Source organism: Atractosteus spatula, chromosome 11 (assembly GCF_055471065.1).
Source record: "Atractosteus spatula isolate fAtrSpa1 chromosome 11, fAtrSpa1.hap1, whole genome shotgun sequence".
Lineage (NCBI taxonomy): Eukaryota > Metazoa > Chordata > Actinopteri > Semionotiformes > Lepisosteidae > Atractosteus > Atractosteus spatula.
In genome coordinates, this window is record NC_142716.1 from 50,102,949 (window position 1) to 50,125,903 (window position 22,955).

The window sequence follows — 22,955 nt, forward strand, 5'->3', positions numbered from 1 at the left end:
ATCAGTTCAGTAGACTGACTTTCTTTTCTAGGTTTCCATCATGAGAACTGCTAACTTTGCAGGCCGGGGAAATTGCACCTCTCATCTCCAGCATTCACGGCTCATTATACCTGGTGTGTAATGTGCTGTGCTGCAGCTGTGAGCGCTGGGAGAATACAGCTTGGTCTGCAGCCCTGTGGCTGCCGGACAGCCTCACAGCGGTTCATCCATCCACGTTTGGGTCCCAGAGGACAGCAGTGCCTCAGAGTATAGTAATGGGTCTGATTACTTTCCATTCATTGGAAAAAAGTTTAAAAGGACAGCATCCTTATTTTATCTTTTTATTGGAATTATTATTTTAAAATAACTTCAGTGGCAAACAGAATACAGACAACATGTTGTCACACATCTAGGGAGGTCCTGATGACAGAAAGTGGAGCTCAGGGTGTCTCAGACACCCACTGGGCACGTGCAGCACCATGGTGACAGTCGTCAGGGCAACGCACGCACACAGCTGTCCCTCTTCCTGTCCCCTCTCATTGCAGAACATGTCGTTTATTTATATCTCCTTGTTTGCTCACTTTCTTAAAAGTTACTTACAAAAGTAACTTTTGTGTGTGGTGATTTTGCACTTTTGACATTGTTTTCATTTGCAGAACACTAATTTCTCCAGCTCTGCTTGACAAGGAATTGTTTGTGCCAACAACCGCCTTGCAGCTGCAGGCCTGTTGCCCTCACTGGGAGGCCCCACTATGAGCAGGGCAGACAGGAGGGGAGCAGCCTGAGGGGCCCCTCCAGTGGGAGCAGCAGCCCCATCCTGCTGAACAAGCCAGACCCCAGCTCTGTGTGTCCTAAATCCAGAGAGCGGAGGAGTGCTGGAGGACAGGGGGAACGCTGAGCTCCGCTTTCACATGGCAAGTAATAATGATCACTAACAGTATCAGATAATCGGGAACAAATGGCACACATTAGAAAATTAACAGAGAACAGCTCCATCAGAGTTACACATTATACATTCAGACGCACCGCATCCAGTCCAGATGCTGGTTTCTGTGCCTCAAGTGGCTTCAGGAACTACGGGAATAAAACCGACCAGATAAAGCAGAGGAACATGAGTGAAGCTCCAGACAAGGAGAGGCCATCTGGCCCATGCTCTTCCTTTGTCTGCATACTAGCTAATGGAAACCGGAATTCCCCGAAAATGGGTATCCCTGGCCCAGGCTAATCTGGAGGGGTGGATTCCCCTGCTCCTGTCATGCTGGATGTGCAGGCCCGGTGCTGCCTCTTTCACACAGGGGGAGGAAGAGGGAAGAGGGAGCAGTCTCACTGTTCTTCTTCGGCTTTTCAGGTCAGCTACCAAACCAAGTCAACAGACCAAAACGCCTTTGAAATATAAGCTATTCAGCCGTACAAAGGCTCTCTGTTTTTCGGAGGCAGTAAGACGAATCAGCACTTGATGTTGGAGTGCTAGTGCACTAGCACTCAGGACCTCTGTGTGCCTCCCTGCAGTCAGGACAGAGCTTGCGATGGAGGCTGAGAGCCCCTTCCTCACCTCAGCCCATCTCCTGTGTCATGCTGTGAGCTTCTTACAGAGGAGCCTTACTCCACAGCAGGGTTGGAGCTGGTGAAAAGCAGCTCAGAGCCATTGCTCCCAGTCTCTCTCTCCCTCTTTCTCCAGCTGGTCTCCCCCCTACCCCCGCCCCGTCCTGCCTGGCTGTTACAGTCCAGATGTTAACGAGCTGTGCTCATCATCACTGCATTGTCTTTCGGGGGAGCAGAAAAGACAAAAAAATTGCCAGATCGAGACCCTGGCTGCCGTGGAAGAGTCTGTTCAATTTCTCCTTGATCCTGAGAGTTTGAGGGAAGGTTAAATTCTTTTAAAGGCATTTCACTCAAAGCCTTGGCCTTTAACAATCCACTAATCCCTAGGCAGGTGAAGTTCAGCATCTATTTTCCCTCACAAAAGAATTAAATTACTGGGAAGGCAGTACTGGACTGCGTTTGCATCTTTTCCTCTCAGTGCATGTGAGGAGAGGTTATAAATAAATATGCAGCGTTCTGTATGTTGTTCTTCAGGCCACAGATCGCTGCTCCTAATCTCTACAGAGAGACGCAATGAGCTGGACTGATCTCATCTCACCGGAATCCCTGAACATCAGTCTTTCCCCCAGCATGTCAGCAAACCCTTCAGTCCAGTTTGTGGCCCGTATGCTGAGGACCATGACTCCCTCCCCCGTGACTGTTCAATTAGCTGCTTTACTGCTCTCCAGCTGCCATAGTGATCGAGCTCATGAGCAGAGAAATAATTACAGAAAGGCCTATAGCCCAGTTCGTGAAGGAGTTGAACTGGAAGGTCCGCAGAGCACGTGGACCTTCTGCAGGGAGTCTTCTGTACCTACTGCTCCCACAGTCTTCTCCCGGTCTGCAGAGGCTGATGAGGAGACATCAGGCAGCTCAGTCTGAGGATGAACATGGACTCTCCGAGCTGCCAGTTGCTGCTGGAGGGGAGTCATTTTCTCGGATTTCCAACAGCCCCAGGGAGCTGTGGGTGACCTGGAGAAGGACTGCGCACTCATTGCTGCTCCGAGCGAGCGAGCAGTCTCGTCAGGCTCGCCGCTGTCAGACCCGGCAGCCTGCTGCGTGGGAGATCCTGCTTCCAGGATAAGATCTCCACTGGAGATTCATTCATGGTTGTTTCTGAAGCCACTTGATATTACAAAGAGCAACAAAAGCATGCCTGTGTAGCCCAGAACCTGACTCATGGCACAGGATACGGTTAATAAAATCACAAGGCAACACAACTGCGTGGACACATGCACCTGCCTGAGAGTCAGAACTGAAGAACTGAAGCAAGAGAACACTGTTTATGCTGGACTACGTATACACATATTTACATATTTATGGTGTATAAATTAACATTGTGCAAATAGGCTTACAAATTCATAGTCTTGTCTTTCTGTTTGTACATTTAAAATGAAAAAGACAAACCTCAGATTACATACTATTTTGCCTTCCACTCCAACGTCTTGACACAAAACTCTTCACAGCTCAGTCTTAACAAGAAGCGATGTTCAGTCCCACTCTGCAGACGCTGCACCCCAGTATCACTGCACAGACCACCCCACCCCAGTTCCACTGTGCAGAACTAACCCACCCCTCCACCCCACTGATACAGAGTTTTTCACCAGAAGGGCACCATGGGCTCCCCCTGCTGCGCTCTCTGGACTCTGGTCTGTTACCAGGGGCCTTAGGGCTCAGAACCCCAGCTCAGGCTCTGCTGTTGCATTTCTTACAAGGGTGCAGTGTTTCACCCTGGTCAATCCAGTGCAAATGGGGTTATCAGTTTTGGGGCTTATATACTAATGCCCCAGCGTGGGGGAGCCTAGACATGCGCTCAGGGGTTCAAGACCTCTCCTTTGCTCTCTCCTAGTCTGGGCACAGCTAGAATTGGCCAGTTTGGGGTCACATACTAATGCAAGACCCTACACCCTTGGTTCATTAATCACTGGAAACCTTTGAGCTGAGGAAGAAAAAATGGCACTTTAAATATTAGCTCAAATGCTGGTGGAGCTCAGTGAAGCACTTCCTTGGAAGTGGAAGTGAGTTTCAGCTGAAACTCTGTTGAGCTCCTTCCTGGGCAGTGCAGTAGTTTCATTTAGCTGCCAGGCTTACAGACGCACCTTCAGACACAAACGCAGCAGGACACTAACCTCCCTGGCCCTGGTATTGGACGTAAAAATCGAGGTCCTGACTCTCTGTGGTCATTAACAATCCCAGTAGGGGTGCAATTATTATTATTATTATTGTATTGCAGCTTGATGCGCTTCAGTCGGCTGCCATCATCCCGTACAGCTACATCTCTGAGCCTCCAAACCCCGCGGGAAACCTGATGGCCCAGTGTGAGTGCGAGTCTCGAGTGAGGCAGCAGGCACTGCTGCAGGGGCTCAGGGCTCCTACCAAGCCTGCTGGCTCAACACCTCCCCGCTAGACCTTTGTGTGATCCAGAAGAGCAGAGGGCAGGCATGCAAGCTACAGTTCGCATCAGGACAAGACAGTTACTTTTTCTTAAGAAAGTGTTTGCTTAGCTTGCTTAAATGACAGGATTTAAAGTCTGGTAAGTGAGGAGGAAACACAGCTGTGCAGGAGGTGACTCATGCCATACTGGACCACCATGACACATGTCAACAGTTAAACAAATTCTTGAAGAGCTTTGCTTATCCAGTCAACCGCTGTTGGAGAGCAGAACAGAGGGAGTGGTCTGGCAGCGATTGATGGAGCACAGAGTGTGTGCGTGTCTTTTGGACAGAAGGTTGCATCGCCGTCTTGAACAAACCTGCATCTCCTAATTCATCTTGTTAATCCCCAAGCACTGAGAGATGACCTCTAGTAACTTGTGCCCTGTAATTCTCTCCTATTCTTTTATTCTGCATTTCACTGTAAGTGTCTAGGTCATTAGCAAAGAAGCTAGATGGCTGAAAGCTATGCTTCAAGATCAAAGTGCTTGTTTTATATGTTTTATGGCCCAGATGTTACCTATTCAAACCTGTGTCATGTCAGTACCCCCCTGTGACTGGGATTCCCCAGAGCACAACTGGAAGAGTGCTGCAGGGGTAGAGCTGGAATGAGTGGGCCAGGGACCACTCAGGCTTGCTGTGATGTCAGGGAGAGATGCACCACTTCTCCAGTCAGCGTTCCCTCTCCTGCTGGGCACTGTGAAGCTCAGAGTGGCTGAAGAGTGTCTCTCTTGTGTGGGTACAGCCGCTGCTGAAAAGCCATGTCTTAAAACAGTTGGTGATTCCAAACTGGAAGGTAAGATTTTTAAATGTTAAGCGCACACTGTCTTTCTCTATATTGGAATTCAGATGGATCGGAGGTATGCTATACCACCCTCCTTAACATTTGATCACGCTTTGAAAGAAGCTGTTCCCCCATTAAAACCACAATCATCATCCTTTAAAAAAGCAAAACAATAAAAATTCACCAACATTCACCAACTTTCTTTGTAACAATAAGAATATTTTAAAAATATATATTTGACAACATTTGACGGTTCGTAAAGACCTACCTGTCCCTGAATGGAGCTCTCAGGCTGCTGTGAGAGCACCGCCCCCCCACCCCCCCCTCCCCCTCCACAGGCTGCTGTGGGGGGCTCCAGTGTGAGATCATAGGCACCCAGCAGTCTCTGTCTTCCCCTGCCCCTGCCCCTGCCCCCTCTCCCAGGCCTCCAGGACCAGGTGAGCCTCCGGAATGCTGCAGAACCGTGTTCAGAGCTGCTGGCTGGTACCATCCGGCAGCAGCATGAGCCCCCCTGCCATCGCCGCGAGACAGTGGACAGCTCGAAGAGGAGCCGAATGGTGGCGCCACACCCTCGCCGAGGCCAGGGGCTGGGAAGCAGTTTGTTCGGCTTTATTGTACAGGCTGTCAATGGTTGCGATTTCTGTTCGTCCATCCCTTACACTGCTTTCATGAGTCAGTCCAAATCGATTACAGACGTCTCCTTGAGTAACAGACAGCACACACGGGACCGGCTGGGATCTCCTCCTCACACGCCAGGCTGCAGCAGAACCAGTTTGTGAGTCTGCAGGAAGCCCCCGGAGAGAGAGAGAAGCCTGCCGTCTGTTCGCGGCTCTGCTGCTCAGAGAAAAGGCCATCGCACTGCGACACATAGACGTGCCCGGGGGCCGCCAGCAAAAACCCATTACTTTGCTGTCGCTGTTTTTATTTTCTTGTCTTTATGATTGTTTGAAATAGGCATTGGCCTTTACAAAAAAAAACAACAAAAATATAGAAGTAATAATCGTAAAAACCATAACAAGAATACTGCCTCGTCCTGGAGCTCCGGGGATCTGTGTGGAGAAACAGTCACAGACGAAGGAGTAAGTGTCTTTTACCTGTGGATCTCAGAGGCACCAAGACCAGCGCAACCCCTCATGCTCCCTGCCCCCAGACCGGGCTTCCTGTACGGGTCTCTAAGGCTGGGCAGCTGCACTCAGGTCGTATCAACTCTGCACATAGGGCTCCTAACCGCAGGCAGGCCCAGCATGCTCTGCTGCGGCCAAGGCTAGCGGGCCGCTGCTGCTCCAGCAGGGATCCCTGACACAGGGCTGCTCAGGGTCAGAAGTTGCTCTCGGCGCTCTCTAGTGGGAACTCGTAGCAGTGCGCCTTGTCTCCCAGGCTGCCACTCTCCTTGAGGGTGCTGGTGCAGGCAGCCCCCTCCAGTGGCGCCGGGGGCTGCAGGCTGTGCTTGCTCTGGCCGGTGCCGTTCTGGTAGCTTCCCACCAGCTTGTGCTCCTCCCCCGGGGCGGGCGCGGCCCCAGCAGCCGTGCTGCCGTTCCTGACGTGGGGCGTCTGGCTGTAGGTGTGCCTGTACTCCTCCTCTATGTCCCTGCCCAGCTTCCACCTCTTCCACCTCTTCAGCAGCTCCGACTGCACCTGCACCGGGAGGGAGAACCGCTTCAGTCAGTCAGCAGCACGCAGGTCGGACACAGAAACACAGAACAGGCTGTGCTGTCTCAGCCGGGAGGGGCGATGAAGAAAGCTCACCTCCTTGTTGACGAAGCAGTACAGGATGGCCACCAGCAGACCCTGCAAGAGCCACACAGCAGTCAGGACAGCTGGACTCACTCTCACTTCCAGCCTTTGCACAGTGGTTTATACAAGTTCTGTTTCGTGGTCTCTACACATAGAGATTGCATTCAGAGCTACAGATACTGTGTATGAAGCTACCGTGTTGATTATACTGTATGTGGTACTTAAAGCAGTGAAAGTGTGGAATGAGGAGACGGACAACAGCAGTTTCCTTTGCAGGCTGGTCTCCATGAGGATGCTGGCAGCTGTCTGAGCTGGGAGGTGAGAGGATTAACAGCTGCACTCTACACTGTCTGTTTGGTGAAGAGCCCCAGCTGTGGAATCTTACAGGGCTCTGACTGTGCTGCTCACGAGCCTGTGGCACTTTTATACAAAGGTGCCGTGCAGCTGTGGAATCAGATCATCGACCTGGAGAGTGTGTGTGCAGTGTGCGGTGTCCTCTGTGCTGGGGGCTGGGTGCCCTGGGCTCTGTGCGTGGAATGCTGGCTGACCTGGAAGGAGGAGGAGAAGAGCTCGAAGAAGAGCTTGACCAGGCGCAGGGAGCCCTGGGCATGCTCGTCCGTCACGAAGGCGAACACCACCTCGTGGATGCCCAGGAGGGGGATGAGAGTCAGAGTGGACTTGGCCAGCCTGTTGGCAGAGCGGAGAGAGCAGGTCACAGAGCTGACTAAGAACTCCTAAAACTGCAAGGCAGTGTGGGCCTGCAAGGGGCACTCACCGGACCTTGTAGTCCGTGTATCTCATCTGATGGGCCCTCAGCTTGGACACCAGGATCTTTATGATTCGGATGAAGATGAAGAAATTGATCTGCAAGGAAAAGGGAGGCACGGAGGATCAATAGTGAGTAGATGGCCCAGGATGCAGCTCTAGACAGCAGCCCTGAAGAGCAGCAGTTTGGAAGGCTTGGTTATGGTGGTTGCTATGTTCACCTCTGCCAAGGTAAACTGAGCTGCAAGAACAAAGTAATAGAAACCCACCCTCCCCCAGGACAATCCCTGCGGGCTGTATGTGGAAGCAGAGTGACATAAGTGTGTGGGCAGAGGTGAGTCCTGGCTGGAGCTGTGCTACTCCTGTGACACTGGTCAGAAAACCCCATCCCACACTGTGGTGTGCCGTCTGCTCACGGGGCACTGACTCCAAATCACTCTCTTCCCACATGTGTCAGCAGATTGGTTCCCTGGGGTTTTTAACAGCTCACAGCTGTCACTGAGGGAGCTCCACCAGCTGACAGGCTTTGTTACCAGGAGGTTCCCAGTTCAAGCTCCAGCTGTGCCTTTGCCCCGAGTCCCTGAGTGGGTTGTTGAACCTCCTAGGTCCTGTGCTGCAGCAGCGGCTGGTTGTATCCCAGTTCCCCAGACCCTCTGCTAGCTATTCTGGAGAAAAGTGTCTGCTATCCTTCTGATAAGAATTCCTCCCCATTTTTGTGCGGCAGTGTTTGGAGCCGAGCGGACATCAGCACAGAGGAATGTCCCGGGCCGGACAGCAGCGACAGAGGAAGAAAGCCCTTGTGCCGAACCCTCCAGAGGCTGAACACACGGCAGGCAGGAAGCTTGCTCTGCACACCCATCCACTGAAACCCAGCGCAGGACTTCCTGCGGGAAATCTGTGCCGGAGCCGTCACGGACGAGTCAGGCCCTGCTCCAGACGGCTCACTCGCAGCCACTGCGTGCTGGCCTGGGTGTGATGTTCAGACAGCTGTCTGTCCATATGCGGCTGGCTGAAATGCTCGTCTTCCATCAACGTATTTGATACACTGCATACACCCCCCACAAGTCAGCATCCAGCCCCGGAAAAGCCGAGAGGAGAGAGGGAGCCCGCGGAGGCTCGGACACTCACCAGGATCGCCAGCAGTATTGGGGAGCGGATGACCCACCAGACGGCCATGTTCAAGTTTCTCTCCCAGCACCTGCGTGAGCAGAGAGGCTGGCATCATTCACACTGCGGCTGCTCATTTCCTACAGCACCCAAACACAAGCTTCCTGCCTTCTCTCGGCAGCTCCAAACCTCTCCATGTTTCCAGCAGAGCCAGGCAGACCAAGACACAGGTACAAGCTCCGCCGAGAGAAGAGGCGAGTTGAGTTTGTAAATGGGGGTGCCCACATTGCTCCGTTGACTTTTACTCTTATATGTGCTGTTCAGAAGGCTGTAAATGACCTTTATTTATTTGTGAGTTTGTTCCTAGTGTCAGCAATACTGGAGCACTGCTGTCATGCCAATAAGACCCGTTTGAATTGGATAAACATCGGCATAGTCACATAGAAAAATGTGTTTCTCTGGATCATGGAATTAGATAAAAGACAAATATAAAGTTTAAAAGTTAACTTTCACTGTGGTAAAAAAAGGATTTGGGTGTTTTTTTTAAATACACTTCACCTCACTTGGCCGGTTCAGCACTGCTGCGCACATCTCTGCTGACCTTTCAGAAACCCAATATGAACAGATAACTGCAGAAGACACCAGAGCTTCTCTGTGGTCCTGCAGCTCTGCTATCATGCTCTGCAGTGAAGGCCGCTGCCTTTCATTTGACAGGTTGGGGTGTAAGTCCATTATTTACCCTCATGTTCCTCAGAAAACGCCTTCTTAGCCACTTAGTAATGCTTAGTAACTTAGCAACCATCTTGGCAGAAGGCAACCCAAAGTCCATTGTAGGAAACACAGAGCAAAAGAAAACCGTATAAACTGAGTTATTAATCTGTAAAGGGAACCAGGGAGGTGTGACAGGAGTTTGCTCTGCACTCGTGCGGCTTCCAGAGCCGTGGGACTGTGCAGAAACAGCAAGTGGACGGAGACCAGCCAGCGCACGAGCTGAGATTTCTGCACAGTGCGAACGCTGCAGTCGTGCGCAGGACACTGGTGCTCCAGTTCTTGAAGCCTCAGCTTGTTCTGCGGGGTGTGCGCAGTCCACGACTGGGGCTGTTGGCTTGCCTGCTCATTCTTCATGGCTGCTAATGGCTCACATATGAGACGAACAGGACCTTCCAGGTGAACTACTCATTCCAGTGTCTTTGACAGCACTGTTGCCAAGCAAGAGCAGAGCCTTTTACATAAGGAAGGATCCTTCCCCGAATCAGACATTTTCGGTGGTTCTCATGCTGCTCATGCTTAGAGGGCCCTCAGCACAGGCTGCAGACACAGCTGGAGCCAACAGACTGAGGCAGCACTCAGATGGACAGCAGCCCCTTGTCTTGGGGAATGTGTGGGCAGAGAGGCACCACTACTCCCAATACACTGTGCTACAGAATCCTGCACTGCTGTCAAACCATGTTCTTGGCATTTGAAACCTAAGAAGCAGATCTTTCTGATGTTCTGGGTTAATCCTGGAAAATCACAAACTCTTTAGAACCATTTCATTTGTATTCACTGCCTTGTAGTGAGATTTTGCATGGTCTGATACCAGGATGTGTTAATCCTATTTTGCTCAGCCCACATTTTCTAGTTCTCCGTATTGCGCTGCTTGTGGTTTTTATCACTGTAGTCTAAACCAGGAACTTTGTCCAGGGTGTCTTGCAGTCAGACTGTTTTCCCCACAAATATCTGCAGTGTTTTCTCTTAACTGCTGGAGTTACATATTTCTCTGTGTATATTCATCACTCTCCTCTGCTTTTATGGAAGGCATGTGCAGTTCCTGTTTTCAATTCTCTTCTACGGAAAACACGAAGGACACACGGAGTCTGTCAGACAGACAGGGAGCGCAGACTGGGAGTGGGGTCAACCTCAGAGTACAGGATAAACGTACGAGAGTATTCCTGTGGTATTCAATGGGGATTTGGGCCATTAGTTTAAGTGCTAAAATACCTCATGTAGTGTATTTGTGTTTATACGCTATTAGATTGAAGAAACACAGACAAGGCAGGATTTTAAACAGCTTGAGTCTGTGCTCTCTGCGTCTTTGTTTTTTTTTTAGCCCAGGTGGGTGGGGCCGTACTGCTGTTAACATCCGTTAATACAAAAAAAACAGATCCATCACACCTGACAACTTGACATCTTGGGCCTCTGTAGTTTTTATTTTTTCACCACCCTCTCGATGTTAAATGCTGTCTGCTCTCCCTGTGGCTCAGCAGTTCAGCGCTGCAGTTATAGCCTCCCGATTCCAGCCTCAGTTCAGATACTCGATAGCTCTGTGCTTCCCTGCCTGAGTTACTGACGAGGTCCCTGTCCCAGTTTCTGTGGACAAGTTGCTGTCTATGTGTTCCTAGTTTAACTGGCAAACAGGATCTCCTTCTCATAGGACAAAGGTGCCCAGTTTGTTTGAGAGAAAGGCAGAGAATATTGCTGAGCTTTACCATTCAGGATTACTTTCAAGTCCAAAGCACACTGATGGAGAAAAAGGAGGCAGTAAGATGGGAAAGAAGGGAGAAGGAAAGCAGAGGTACTTACTGGCTGTTCTCGTACAGGTACTTCAGCATCACCCAAGGCAACACGAACAGCAGCGGGGCACCTGGGGGGCACAGAGGGCACGTTACCACCACACACACACCCTGCTGGGCGCCTGGCCTGGCACTGCACACGAGCTAATCTGGCACTGTGAACTGCTCTGGGCCGAGGCGAGACAGACGGCAGGCGTTCATGGTTGTCACATAGAGCCAGGATACAGAAAGCGAGGCTCTGTCCGACAGCAGGGAGGCCTGACATTGCAAATCTTGACATGTGCTTACAGGACTGACCCAGTCTAATACAGGCAAGATGGGCCCAGCAACCCCCAGTTGTGTGCAACCAGGCTTGTTTTCTTCTGGTGGTGCTAAGAGGACGCAGGGGCTCAGGGGGACTCGGGGGGACTCACCCCATGCAATACACAGGTAGATTTTGAAGTAGTTCCTCTCAGTGAAGACTGTGATCACCAGCAGGTTGTGCAGGTAGATGCCCTCCACCAGCAGCCAATTGTAATTGGCCATGATGCTGTACTGCATCATGACCAGGGCAGCACGACAGCCCACGGGTGTCTGAAAGCAAACAGGTGTTTGTTACCGATTTGACGTCTAGACCACCTACGGTACAGAACAGAGAGAAGATAGGCAATGGAAAGACACTCTCTAGAGATGAGGAAAACGAGTGCTCAGAGGAATCCATCACAGTGAAAGTGATGAATTCGTAACTGCTCTACAGTGCCACCTGCTTCCCCACGCAGGAGAATGTGCTGTGTGTGCTGCCCCCTGGTGGCAGGTGAGGGAAGACGCACCTCGTCTGTGCTATTCAGCCACTTCTCAACCTCGTTGTCTTTAGGCAGGGTGAAGTTGGAGCTGGGGAGCAGCGCGTCCTTGACCAGGATGGACACGGCACGCAGGATGAAGGAGGCGAACAGGTTCATGTGGATGTAGTTCCTCATGCAGTGCAGCTTTCTGCCCCAGGGAAACAGAACAGGTCGGAGCAGCTTTCAAACAGCCGCCTACTGGTTCCAGCTCAATTCAAAAGCATGAGTTCAAAACAGCGAGGACGGGTCTGAGCAGCGGCTTTCCTCTGCATCAGCCATCAGGTGCTTCTCATTCTGCAAACACTGCCTAAATGATCTTTCCACAGTCCTAGTGGGTGAGAACAGTTATAACCCACCAGTGACTGCCTGCATTAATACTTCAATACAACTTCGCTGAAACAGTCCTGTTTTCCTATTGTCCTGTTGAAACAGTCATTAGGAAAGAGTTAATTGTTTGTCACCACACTGTAATAACTGCTGCCCCATCTCTCTGCTTCATGCTGTCTGAGGAAGGGGTGCTCTCTGAGGAGGGGGCGCTGTGTGAGGAGGGGGTGCTGTGTGAGGAGGGGTACTGTCTGAGGAGGGGGTACTGTGTGAGGAGGGGGTGCTGTCTAAAGGAGGGGGTGCTGTACAGCCAGCAGTGGGGACCCTGTGCTGTCTCAGGAAAGAGGGCATAGCAAGGTGAGAGACGTCCAGAACAGACACTCTGAAAGACTTTTTTAAGGCATCAGCTGGGCCTGGTCCTACACTCCTACAAGTTCTCACTGCAGGCACTGCTTGTTTACTGCTTGTCTGGCAGACTCAGACCCGCCTGTTTGACGCTTGTGCAAGGAGAGCCGTGACAGCTCTCTCTCCCTCCCACTCTCCGCGAGGCTGTTACTCACCTAAAAGCCACCAGGATACCCAGCGCCAGCACCAGGGCCCCCAGGGACAGTGAGTGCCCCACCGTGTACATCACCCAGAACATGCTCAGGGTCTTCCAGTAATCCCGCTGCACACAAACAGAAAAAAGAATCCCGGCCAGTCAGTCTCTCCCAGAGCCCTGGCAGGCCCCGGAGATACCAAAGCAGAGCATGGTGAACTCATGTCGAGCGCAGGGAGGATGGAAAACTGATTCTTGCCATGCCAATTGTGAAGTAATGTGAGCAAGACTCAAGCAGGAGCTGGACTCCCATCTCAGGAGGGAGCGAGAGTCTGATCTCAAGCAGGAGCTACAGCAGACCTCCGACTCCACCCTCACCTTATCCGTGTCGTCCACCTCACACTCCGTCGTGTTCTTCCAGGGATGCTTGTCAGGGCCAAGAACCCACTGGCCGTCCAGCCCGCACACCCGGTACACCACACCATGCCGGACTGCAACACACACAGACAACGTGCAGCTCAGCAGGACGGACAGATTGCACACCTGTGAGCCCTGGGGCCTCCTGCCTCACTGCACCGGGACAGAGGGAGCACAGATTGCAGTTTACTGTCTGTCTGTACCACAAGACAGGGAAAAACAACACACAGAACAACAGCCTCAGCTGCCACCTCCAGAACCCTCAGGAGCTGGAGCTCTGTGCATCACTGTGCGATTTACTGCAGTTTTAAACACACTTCCAGAACCCTGTCAGACATTCTTTGTGTTTTTTTACGATTCAGCTCTGCGCTGCACTGTGGCGAGATGTCAGAAGCCTTCAGCAGCTGAGCTTCATGACTGACGTCCGCTGTAAAGCCATCTGAGACTAGATCAAGTCGTCCCAGAGGATGCAGCCCTTGCCAGCTCTACCTCTGTCGTGCCAGGGCAGGTACCAGGGGCAGGACACGTTGACCACAGTATTGGGCAGCCCATCTGGCCAGCAGGCGTATCTATCAAAGGTGCGGTTGCACACTAGACCTGAAAGAAGCAAAAAGAAAAAATTGAATCTGGTGAGAAAGTGACACAACTACTCGCACATCATCTGCGGAGCACAGGCACAAAGTCGTCTTTGTTTCAGTTTATTTCTACATTTTCAGAAGGAAGAAAAAGGACACAGAAGTTTGAACAAAAAATGGAGTGGGGTCAGCTGAGCAGCCTGGGTCAACAGAACGTAAGGGGCAGCAGAAAATTAGCTCTGCGCCTGATTCCCAAACCGCACACGCGGAGTATTCGGAACATGAGCGAAACAAGGTCACCGAGCGGAGTGAAACTCGTCCCATCTGAGTCCCCTGCCAGCCCTGGGGCCGCAGGTTCAAACTCACTAACATCCAGACAGGGACTGGAGCCCTCGTGTTCAACTCCAGAAGGATCAGGGACAATCAGGACTGCACTGGGCGCAATCAGGACACTGTGGTGATGAGACTGGACACTGTGGTGGCGAGACTGGACACTGCACTGGGCGCAATCAGGACACTGTAGTAATGAGACTGGACACTGTGGTGGCGAGGCTGGACACTGCACTGGGCGCAATCAGGACATTGTGGTGACAAGACTGGACACTGCACAGGGGACAATCAGGACACTGGGGTGACGAGACTGGACACTGTGGTGACGAGACTGGACACTGCGTTGGGTGCAATCAGGACACTGGGACTCCCAGAGCTGAGGCTTCATGACTCCCCACAGGAAGAGCACTGTAATGCCATGTGATGGTTGACTTACCAGTAGCAGGAGGCTCACTGCTGATGTTGTGGTTGCACTCATCCTTGTAGCTCACCCAGTTTTTCACTATGTTCGTCAGGGTTAACTCGGACCGGACCTGCCAACAAGCACTTGTGTTAGACAAGACCGGGCTAACAGGGCCGCTGGCCTGGGCCTGACCTGCCAGATTGAGTCTGGCATACTGAAGTGAGCCAGTCTCTGGGCCTCACTGTGCTGTCAGTGACCTGCAAGCCTCTCAGGAGGAGCTTCATTGTGCTGGTCAGGGCTACTGCCAGAGGGGCCTGTGAGGAGACTGTATAGCCCTGACTCCTGCCTCTAGTCCCAACAGATGGCTAATAACAGCACTAACATCATTCCCACCAGACCTGCATATATTCATTAAGAAAACTCAGTGCTTCAACTATGTTAGACATCCACTGCACTGCTGTCTGCTCACCTGAATGCTGGTGGAGAAAATGAGCAGAGTTAGGAGGAGGAAGGCCTGTGACATCCCTTAGTCCTGCTTCTGAAGCTGGGAGCGAGGGGTAGCACTGTCGAGGCAGTCAGCTCATAGGGGGGCTTCACTGGGGCTCACTGCTTGCCCTGCACACAACAAGGCACAACACGCAACAGCGTCACCATCAGCTCAGGCAGACAGAAGCGCTGATGCAAAGAGCAGCTCCATCACAGTGCAGGCGTTCACTTCTCCTTAGGGAATGAGCTGAGTCCTGCTGACATGGGAGAGGAGAGGAGGAGCAGGGCTCAGACTAAGGTGAGATGTGTCTGGTCCAGGCCCTGGGGTCAACACTCATGGATCATGTGGGAAGTTTTAAAGTCCCTTGCAAAACAAGAGTCACCTTCTAAAGCATATTGTACCATGACACCATGCCTGGTCTGTACTTCAGAGTGAGTGATCTGGAGAAAAGAGCACCTCCTACTGGTCCACTAATGCCTTACATCCTAGTACCACCAACAATTAACCTCCATTAGTAGCCTCCATTAGTACTAGCCCTTTCATTATTGCTAACATGGCTCAGCTTGAATGAGAGGAAACCAAGTTTATCTTTAGTTCATATTGATCACAATCTTAAAAAAGACAGAGCACAGCAATCCAGTCACTAGTCCAGCACATTTATCAGTTACGTCTAACTGACTCATTGCCAGGTGTTCATTATCATTAACATCACTGCTTCTCAATATAAACCCATAAAGTTGAAAGGCTGCATTTTGTACAACAAAACAGAGATGTGTCAAGATTAACATCTTAAAACGAATTGTCTATAATTTCAAGAGAAGATTAATGCTAAATTGTGTTTCTGCATAAGAAGGAAAAACTGAGTGAAAAGAGGAGATAGATGCGGAATATCTAAGCCTTTTGTACAGATCCATACTGCTCTGTCCCACATAGCCTAATCTCCCACCAGAGCACAAACATCACAAACACAGAGCATCAACGCCTTGATTTAACTTGACCGGTTTCCAAGTAAAACATTCTCACTGCATTTTAATGGTTGTCACTTTCTTCTTAAGAATAACATATTGTAAAATTGGACATTTGGAACTTTCTTAAAGATGGAGAACTGTTCTCTCAATAGACCAAAACCTAGAGGCTTTGAGACTCCTCTGGGCCTGTCTGTGGACAGACTCTGTTTGGCTCAAAACATTCTGAAGTAGTAAACATGTTTCTCAAGGAAGCGAGTGTGTGAGAGCGAAGGGCAGGAATATTAATAGATATCGGGAGCAGATATCTAGAGACATGCTTGTTTGTTTAAAACCCCCTCAAGCATGCAAACACCACAGCCACTTCAAATTCTCCAGTCATCCAATCAAGGCAAAGAACTGCCCCCACAGTAGCTAAGCACACGCGAGCAAGCTGTGAGATAAGAAAGTCATCATTATTATTGATTATCCATATATGGTATCAATATATGATAATGCTAAGGGATCAGGCCATGACATACAGTGTATTCTAGTTCTTTGTTACTGGATTCAAAATGTTTACAAGTACAAACCACAGCATGCTTCCTTCTCACAGAAAGTGATCTATAAGCTAAACGATTTGTTCACATCAATGAATTATTGTAGATGTCTTAATCCATTATTTTAATTAAATCTTGGTCCTTGCTAATTGACTATGGTTTCTCAGCAGATGAGAGCAGAGGGGTGGCTCAGAGTCTCCCAGTGTCCCGGTGTAGCTGCCGAAGTCAAGGCAGTGCCCAGCAGCCGCAGTCTGGACTCTCTGCAGCAACGTGCACAGCATGACAAGAGAAACCCCCTGGAAACCCTATGGGAGAAGAGGGAGCGACTTCTCTGAATTTCAGAGGTTTCCCACACTGAAGACGCTGTTAAAGGCATTCCAGTACTTTCATGATTTGTAGCCTGAGAGCTTCAGAGTCTCATTCCCAAGCTGCCTCAATGGGAGATGCCCAGTGTGTGGCCAGCACCCCTCCAGCTATGTGCCTGAGCCCCACAGGTCCTTCTCCCCCTGTGATCCCCTCTTACCTGGGAGTCAAGTCCACATCGCCGGAGTCCCAGTCCTGTTCCCGGCCGAAGTCGGAGAACGGAACGAAATCTGAAACGTTTCTGCAAAAAACACCTTTACCATGGAAACATTTTTGGCTAAAACGTTTCAAATTCCATTCTGTTCCAGTCTCTTGGCAAAGATTTTTTATATAAAAAAAGGTAGAGTTGAAAACAGCTGTAGACCCTCATATCTGGAGCTAAGCTTAAGCTGGGAAAGTCTAAAACACAGAATACTAGAGAAATCCACAGCATGTTTCACTTTTCAGGTTTTTGGGACTCCAAGCACCAGTTCAGTACATCAGCTTTGAGAACAGCAGAGGGATATGAAAATACCTCTTTAACTGTTATTAATGGTGCATAACGCACTGTGAAACAAACTGCATTGTGTTACAAGCCTGAAATTTCAAGGCATATGAAATCCATTTATAAACCATGCTAATATGCCAGCCAGTTAATCCATTTGCTCAAGGGACTTGCACAGTGTCACAGTACTGGTAATGTAGACTAATGCAAACTGCAGGACAGAGGCTCCAGGCGCGGACTGGCCAGCAGAGGTGCTGCTTTAGCCCCTGCCTGCTGGTCACAGGTCCAAGCTCTGCTCCTGCAGAGGCTGTCAAGTCAACATTCCTGTATTTTAGTAGTCAAGTTCTTCTAATAAAGTAAACAAGACGAAACTCACCATTAGAATTAGACATGACTGTAGGCTGATTTTCACCAATAAATAAAAGCCGAAAGCAGGAGTGCATGTAAAGTACCTTTAACCCCTTTTCACACAGAGAGAAACCCATGCAGCTGTGACTCAGTTTAACTGTTTACCACCTCACTCAGGGTCATTCCTACCCTCTCATGAGTGAACGGCTATCTAGTACAGCTGCAGCTCTGCACCACAGGGCCCATGACACACACAGAGCCGGCCACAGGGACTGGCCAGTGGAGTGTCCCGCTGGCGTGGTGGGCAGGTGCAGGCTCTGGCCAGAGTGCAATCACTAACCAGACCCCTCCACACTCTCCGCACTGGGGAAGGAGAGATAAAGGTTTAACCCTTCCTGCCAGCTGAGAATGCTGGGAAAGAGGCTGGCATGCCGTCTTGTTAAGTGGGGCCTGGGGCGCAAGGTGGAGGACTGGAGGCACGAGCTGGGTGGGAGAGGCTCTGCTACTGTATACCCAAACCCATACGCCTGTCTCAGTGCGGCTGCCCTCTTGAGGGGTGGTCTTCTCCATGCTACTGATTTGCACAATTAACCTACTAAACTAACTGAATACTCATCTGTAGTACCTGCGATGCTAAGGTTATACATGCTTAACCTTAAACCTAATTTGAACTTATCTGAGTTTGAACTCCAAATTGTAACTTCTTATCCTAACTGGAATTCTAAACACCCCTAAATCTAAGTCTCACCATTGTCCTGAACCCTAAAACCACAACCTGAACCCACAGACCTCACCTTGCACTTCCTCTAGGCCTAAATGAAATCCCTAACCCACAACTCAACCATCAAGTGCTCTCCTTACTGCTGCCCTAGCCCTGATGGGCTGACCTGCAGCAGGACTGTGGAGCAGTAAGAGATCGATCTGCTCGTCTCCACATTGGGGCTGCTGGTCCAGGAACAGGAGGCGGCTGGGTGACTGTGCTCATGCAGCCTGGAAAGGGGACAGGAGTTTGGGCTAAAAAGATGCTTACCTCCAGACTTTCTTTAATTAAAGTTCTAATTATTGTAATTGTTATCCACAAGATGCTCATTGTACATAATATATCTATATGAAAGCAGAGTCTGATTCCCAGTTTATGTTCTGTGAGGTACTAGCAGCACTTCCAAACTGCAAAGCGTCTCCATGAGAGACAAGTGCAGAACTGTCCCCTGCTGTCCGTGACAGCCAGGCCATCTCCCCCCTGTGCTGTGCTCAGTGTGGTCCAGCTTGGCACAGCTACAGCGTCTGAGCTTGTTAGTGACACCTGTTACGCTACTTTAAGCAAGATCAGGAGGAGCTGAACTGTACAAAAACAATGCAGCAGAGGGCTGTCCCGAGCAGATCTGCCCTGCTTTATTATATCAGCTTTCACGAAACAGCCAGGGCTTGCAGGCACCCCACTGGGAGACCAATGGGACACTGACTGCCCCACTAATTACCAATGCAGCTGAGCCTGTTTCCCTGTTGTCTGCCTTGTGTTCCTGCCATGTCTCACCGGAATGCAGGGCAGATCCACCGATGGCAAAAACTGACAGAAGGGCCTTCTGGAAAAGCAGGCAATCCTGAGTCCCTCTTGGTCCTTCCTATGCATGCCCTTGTAGAACAGGCTGCACACAGCTGACTAACGGGGCCTGCTGAACGGGAACAAGATGTATATCTGTTTGAATAATGATGACGATACAGAGCACTGTTTACCTAATATCTCACATCTGGAGGCCACAGAGGGTCACTGCTGAGATAGACTTGGCTGTGTTAACTCAGTCCAAACACAACAGCTGTTGCTCTTGCTTAGGTGTCAGTGCAGCAGTTCGGAAGCCCTGGCAATCCTCAGCAGTTTATATTAGTGCTGCTGTGCTCCCAGGCCCAGGATGGTTTCCTCCTGTGCAGTGTCTGGAGGGCCAAGAGATTCTGGGAACTGTCCCTCACTCCCCACCTCTGCGCACTGCGATGTGCATGTGGAATCCAGAGGCAACAACCTGTGTTGTTGTGGAATTGGGAAGAAATAGCAGGTGATCATGATGTAACTGGAACCACTGTTGTGGCAGTGAGTTACCTGCTGCTCAGTGTTCCGAAGAGGTTTAAAGACCATCCAGGCACAGGAACTTGATCTCATTTAGAATACCGTGTACAATATGAGGTGTTGCATGTAAAATAAACAAGATACTGCTGCTCTGGAATCAGTCCAGTGAACATCAACTAGATATGGTGCGGTGGCTCTGTGGCTGGAAGGTTGCCGGTTCTTGTCCCACAGCCGGCTGAGGAATCCTACTCTGTTGGGCCCCTAAGCAAGGCCCTTAACCTCAACTGCTCCAGGGGCACTGTATAAATGGCTGACCCTCAGCTTCTCTCCCTGTCTGTGTGTCTCATGGAGAGCAAGCTGGGGTCTGCGAAAAGACAAATTCCTAATTCAAGAAATTTTACATGGCCAATAAAGTGATCTTATCTTATCTCTTACATTCCTGGGCTACTGAAAATGCCCTACACCACAAGGACCAAATCTCTTTAGTCTTGAACAGAGAAAACTGATTTAAGTATTCAAACCCCTTTATTAATGTTAGAAAATAAGACAAATTGCACAGAAGAGGGATCATCTTAACCACAGTTTTTCTTAGTCATTAATCAGTGGAAGAACTTCAACAGGCTGTTTCCTGACATTTCTCAGTCAGCTTCAGCTACGCCATTGGCTGGCATGCCCCAGGCACCTGCTGCTAAGCACTGAGCTTAGATGGGAGTTTAATGCACCTTCAGGCATTTCCTCTCTCCTCGCAGCCTGACAGCAGAGGTACAGATACTACAGTATGACAGTCCTGGCACTGAGAGCTTTGAAATGGCAGAGGATTTCCCTGTGGTTTGTCTGAGCTCATGCCACACATTTGTCATACTTGTCCCACGTTGCTTCCAAGGGTTAGTGCCGCCCCTGTGCTCTTACCATAGTTTCATGAGGCTTTATTGCACTTTGCTTAGCACAGGGCCTTAGAGGTCCATCTGAAGTCTGCAAGCTGAGCTCATTATTAGATGCATGTGAGTGTTTCACGGTCATTTTCCTGTGATTAATTTCCCCATTGGATGACCTCTGACAGCTTGTGTTCCCAAGAGAAGTAGTTTTATGCCTTGTTAGTAACAGACGCAGAAGTCAAGGGGATCATCCTGTGATCTGGGGTCAGAGTCATGGAGTTTGGACCGATGGGCGCAGGATCCTGACACAGCAGATGAACCAGGAGGGACCAGTGTCCCTGCAGGATCCTGATGGAGAGAAACATACCAGGGCCTGAAACTCTCCCGCCTTTCCAGTGCCATAGGCACTCAGGTCCTCTTCTGTCCCAGGATATTTTTAATGACTTAGTTTATGGGTTAAAAAAAACACCGTGTTCATCTTGTTTACTTTGTTTAAACACTCAGTGAGACCTGGTCTCCAGAAAAGCTGGACAGCGGTGTATAGGTTCACTGCAGTCTGGGGCTGTAGAGTAGACTGTCTCAGTAATGAGTGCTGGAGCGCTTGACTACGGCTGTCAAGGATGTCAAGAGAAGCACCTCAGCGGAGCTGAGGGTGTGTGGGGGGCGATAGCTACACCTCTGACCCCCCAGGCCCACAGTGCAGCTGTTACAGGGCTGCTCTTGGGAATGACCAGGACTGTGCTGGAGAGGGCAGGTGATGGGACCTGGGTTGAAACTGAACTGGAGCCCCTGGATCACTGCAGCTTTTGGGTTTGCCACTGATAAACCACTGCTTTCCCCTTCTTTGCTTGTCTATGGGCCTAGAAAATTCCAAAAAACAACAGCAGTCCTAAAAAGAAACTGGTCAACTAGTTTCTAGGAACTCTAAAATTAGCTACCTTTACAGCGTCACTGATTTCTTATGAGGGCTGAGGCCAGAGAGGCTGTCACTGATTTGCTGCTGTGCTCATGGACCAGTGAAAAGGACACAATGCACTGTCAGGTGACAGCAGACAGCAGCACTCCACAGAGGCTTGGCTCCAAGCGGGAGGTGAAACAGAGTTCAGGTTTTGCCATCTCTTGTACAAACAGGCCTGACATCCACAGACGCTGAGCTGGGATGTGAGAGACTGTGCAGTGTCTCAAACCAGGCTCCTTTCTGCACCTTGTCTTGCAAACACAGCAACAGCAACACAGCAAACCACTGGCTCAGCCCCTGCCCCCTGAGAGAAGGACTGCAACAAGTCCCTCTGCAAGGGCTGGACAAGCTGGCTTGCAGCACATAGTGTCATGAAAGCACAGACACTCTTCAGCTTTGACTAAACAAACCACGCTACAAGCTCGCTGATGCTGATAAGATCGTGGTCATATTCAGGAATGTTTTTTGTTTGTTTGCAAACAGCGATAAAAAGCACATCGTGTGTCACGGCATACTGACATGAGGCATTCTGCAAGACTCTACAAGAAGAAGCAGTGTTGCACAACTCAAATCAGTCTTCATAGGGCTCATTTAACTCTCTCACACAAGATCTGCTGGTTGAGCTGCAGGTTAGCAGTCATTGAAGTGTAAAATTTGTAACCATGTGAAGCAGAGATCAGTGTCACAACCAGCTCCACCTGAGGGCTGGACTGACGGACTGGACTGTGCTGGCCCTCAGCAGGGAGACTCGCAGCTGTACCACGGTCTGGAGCAGATCACCGCCCATGCAGTCTGAAGGACGCTTGCAGAGCTGAACCAAATTCACACAGTTTTCCTTTTTGCTGTTGTATGATTCTGTTTTCAAACAGCAACACTATTCTGAGACATTAATAAACTTTGCTGCCTTTTGCAACTGAATGACTGGAGATGGAGGCTGGGGTGCAGTTTGATAAGACAGACACACACACCATTACCTAGACTCTGTACTGAGAGAACACAGCCTCCTACAAATTATTTAAAACACCAGCAGCACCAAGGATTCTGATAAAATTTTTTTTGACAAATCTGGTCTCTTCTGATAGCTATTCAGAAATGTCATGTATTCCTCTACACTAGGGTGTTTTAACACATCTCCCTGCACAATACTGGTCCAGACTCAGACTTGGCTACACCGTCTCTAAGGTCTTACTCTAGATTAAGCCCCACACAGAAGCCTCCTCTCTCTCCCTTGAGTGATTAAGCCACATTAGCGTTAGTCAGTAATTCTGCATTTCAAACAAGACCCCTTTATAGTTCTGCCTTCATAAGACCTTCTTAACCACTCGCTCACAGGCTCTTGCATTCCAGAAAAGGGTTTTATGAAAATAAGAGAACTGAGCATTAGGAGCTTGCATCAAATCTTGAGGCTTCTGTCAGGTCCACACAAAGCACCTGTCTAGTACTAGTCATCTAAAGCTGGGAGTCAACCATTAGAGCAGAGTCACTGCGAGACACCAGACAATATAACTCAATAAGAGGAAATGAGAACTGAATTA

At 50.0% G+C, this 22,955-nt stretch overlaps 1 protein-coding gene across 4 annotated transcripts in view; it reads right to left on the minus strand.

Annotated features, from left to right (window-relative positions):
• Positions 1-306: 306 nt before the first annotated feature.
• Positions 307-22,955, minus strand: part of gcgra (glucagon receptor a) — a 51,543-nt gene continuing 28,894 nt past the window's right edge. For 2 of the 4 annotated variants that reach the window (XM_088927473.1, XM_088927471.1), the window contains exons 2-14: positions 14,812-14,957; positions 14,376-14,472; positions 13,524-13,631; positions 12,996-13,108; positions 12,640-12,746; positions 11,744-11,903; positions 11,348-11,507; positions 10,945-11,005; positions 8,404-8,473; positions 7,286-7,374; positions 7,059-7,197; positions 6,523-6,564; positions 307-6,411 (exon numbers count right to left, since the gene is read on the minus strand). In XM_088927473.1, the coding sequence (XP_088783599.1) occupies positions 6,094-6,411; positions 6,523-6,564; positions 7,059-7,197; positions 7,286-7,374; positions 8,404-8,473; positions 10,945-11,005; positions 11,348-11,507; positions 11,744-11,903; positions 12,640-12,746; positions 12,996-13,108; positions 13,524-13,631; positions 14,376-14,472; positions 14,812-14,865 (1,518 nt within the window). In that variant the 5' untranslated portion in view covers positions 14,866-14,957 and the 3' untranslated portion in view covers positions 307-6,093. Of the gene's footprint in view, positions 6,412-6,522; positions 6,565-7,058; positions 7,198-7,285; positions 7,375-8,403; positions 8,474-10,944; positions 11,006-11,347; positions 11,508-11,743; positions 11,904-12,639; positions 12,747-12,995; positions 13,109-13,523; positions 13,632-14,375; positions 14,473-14,811; positions 15,706-22,955 lie in introns of those variants that run through there. The other 2 variants (XM_088927472.1, XM_088927474.1) reach the window with 2 other exon arrangements.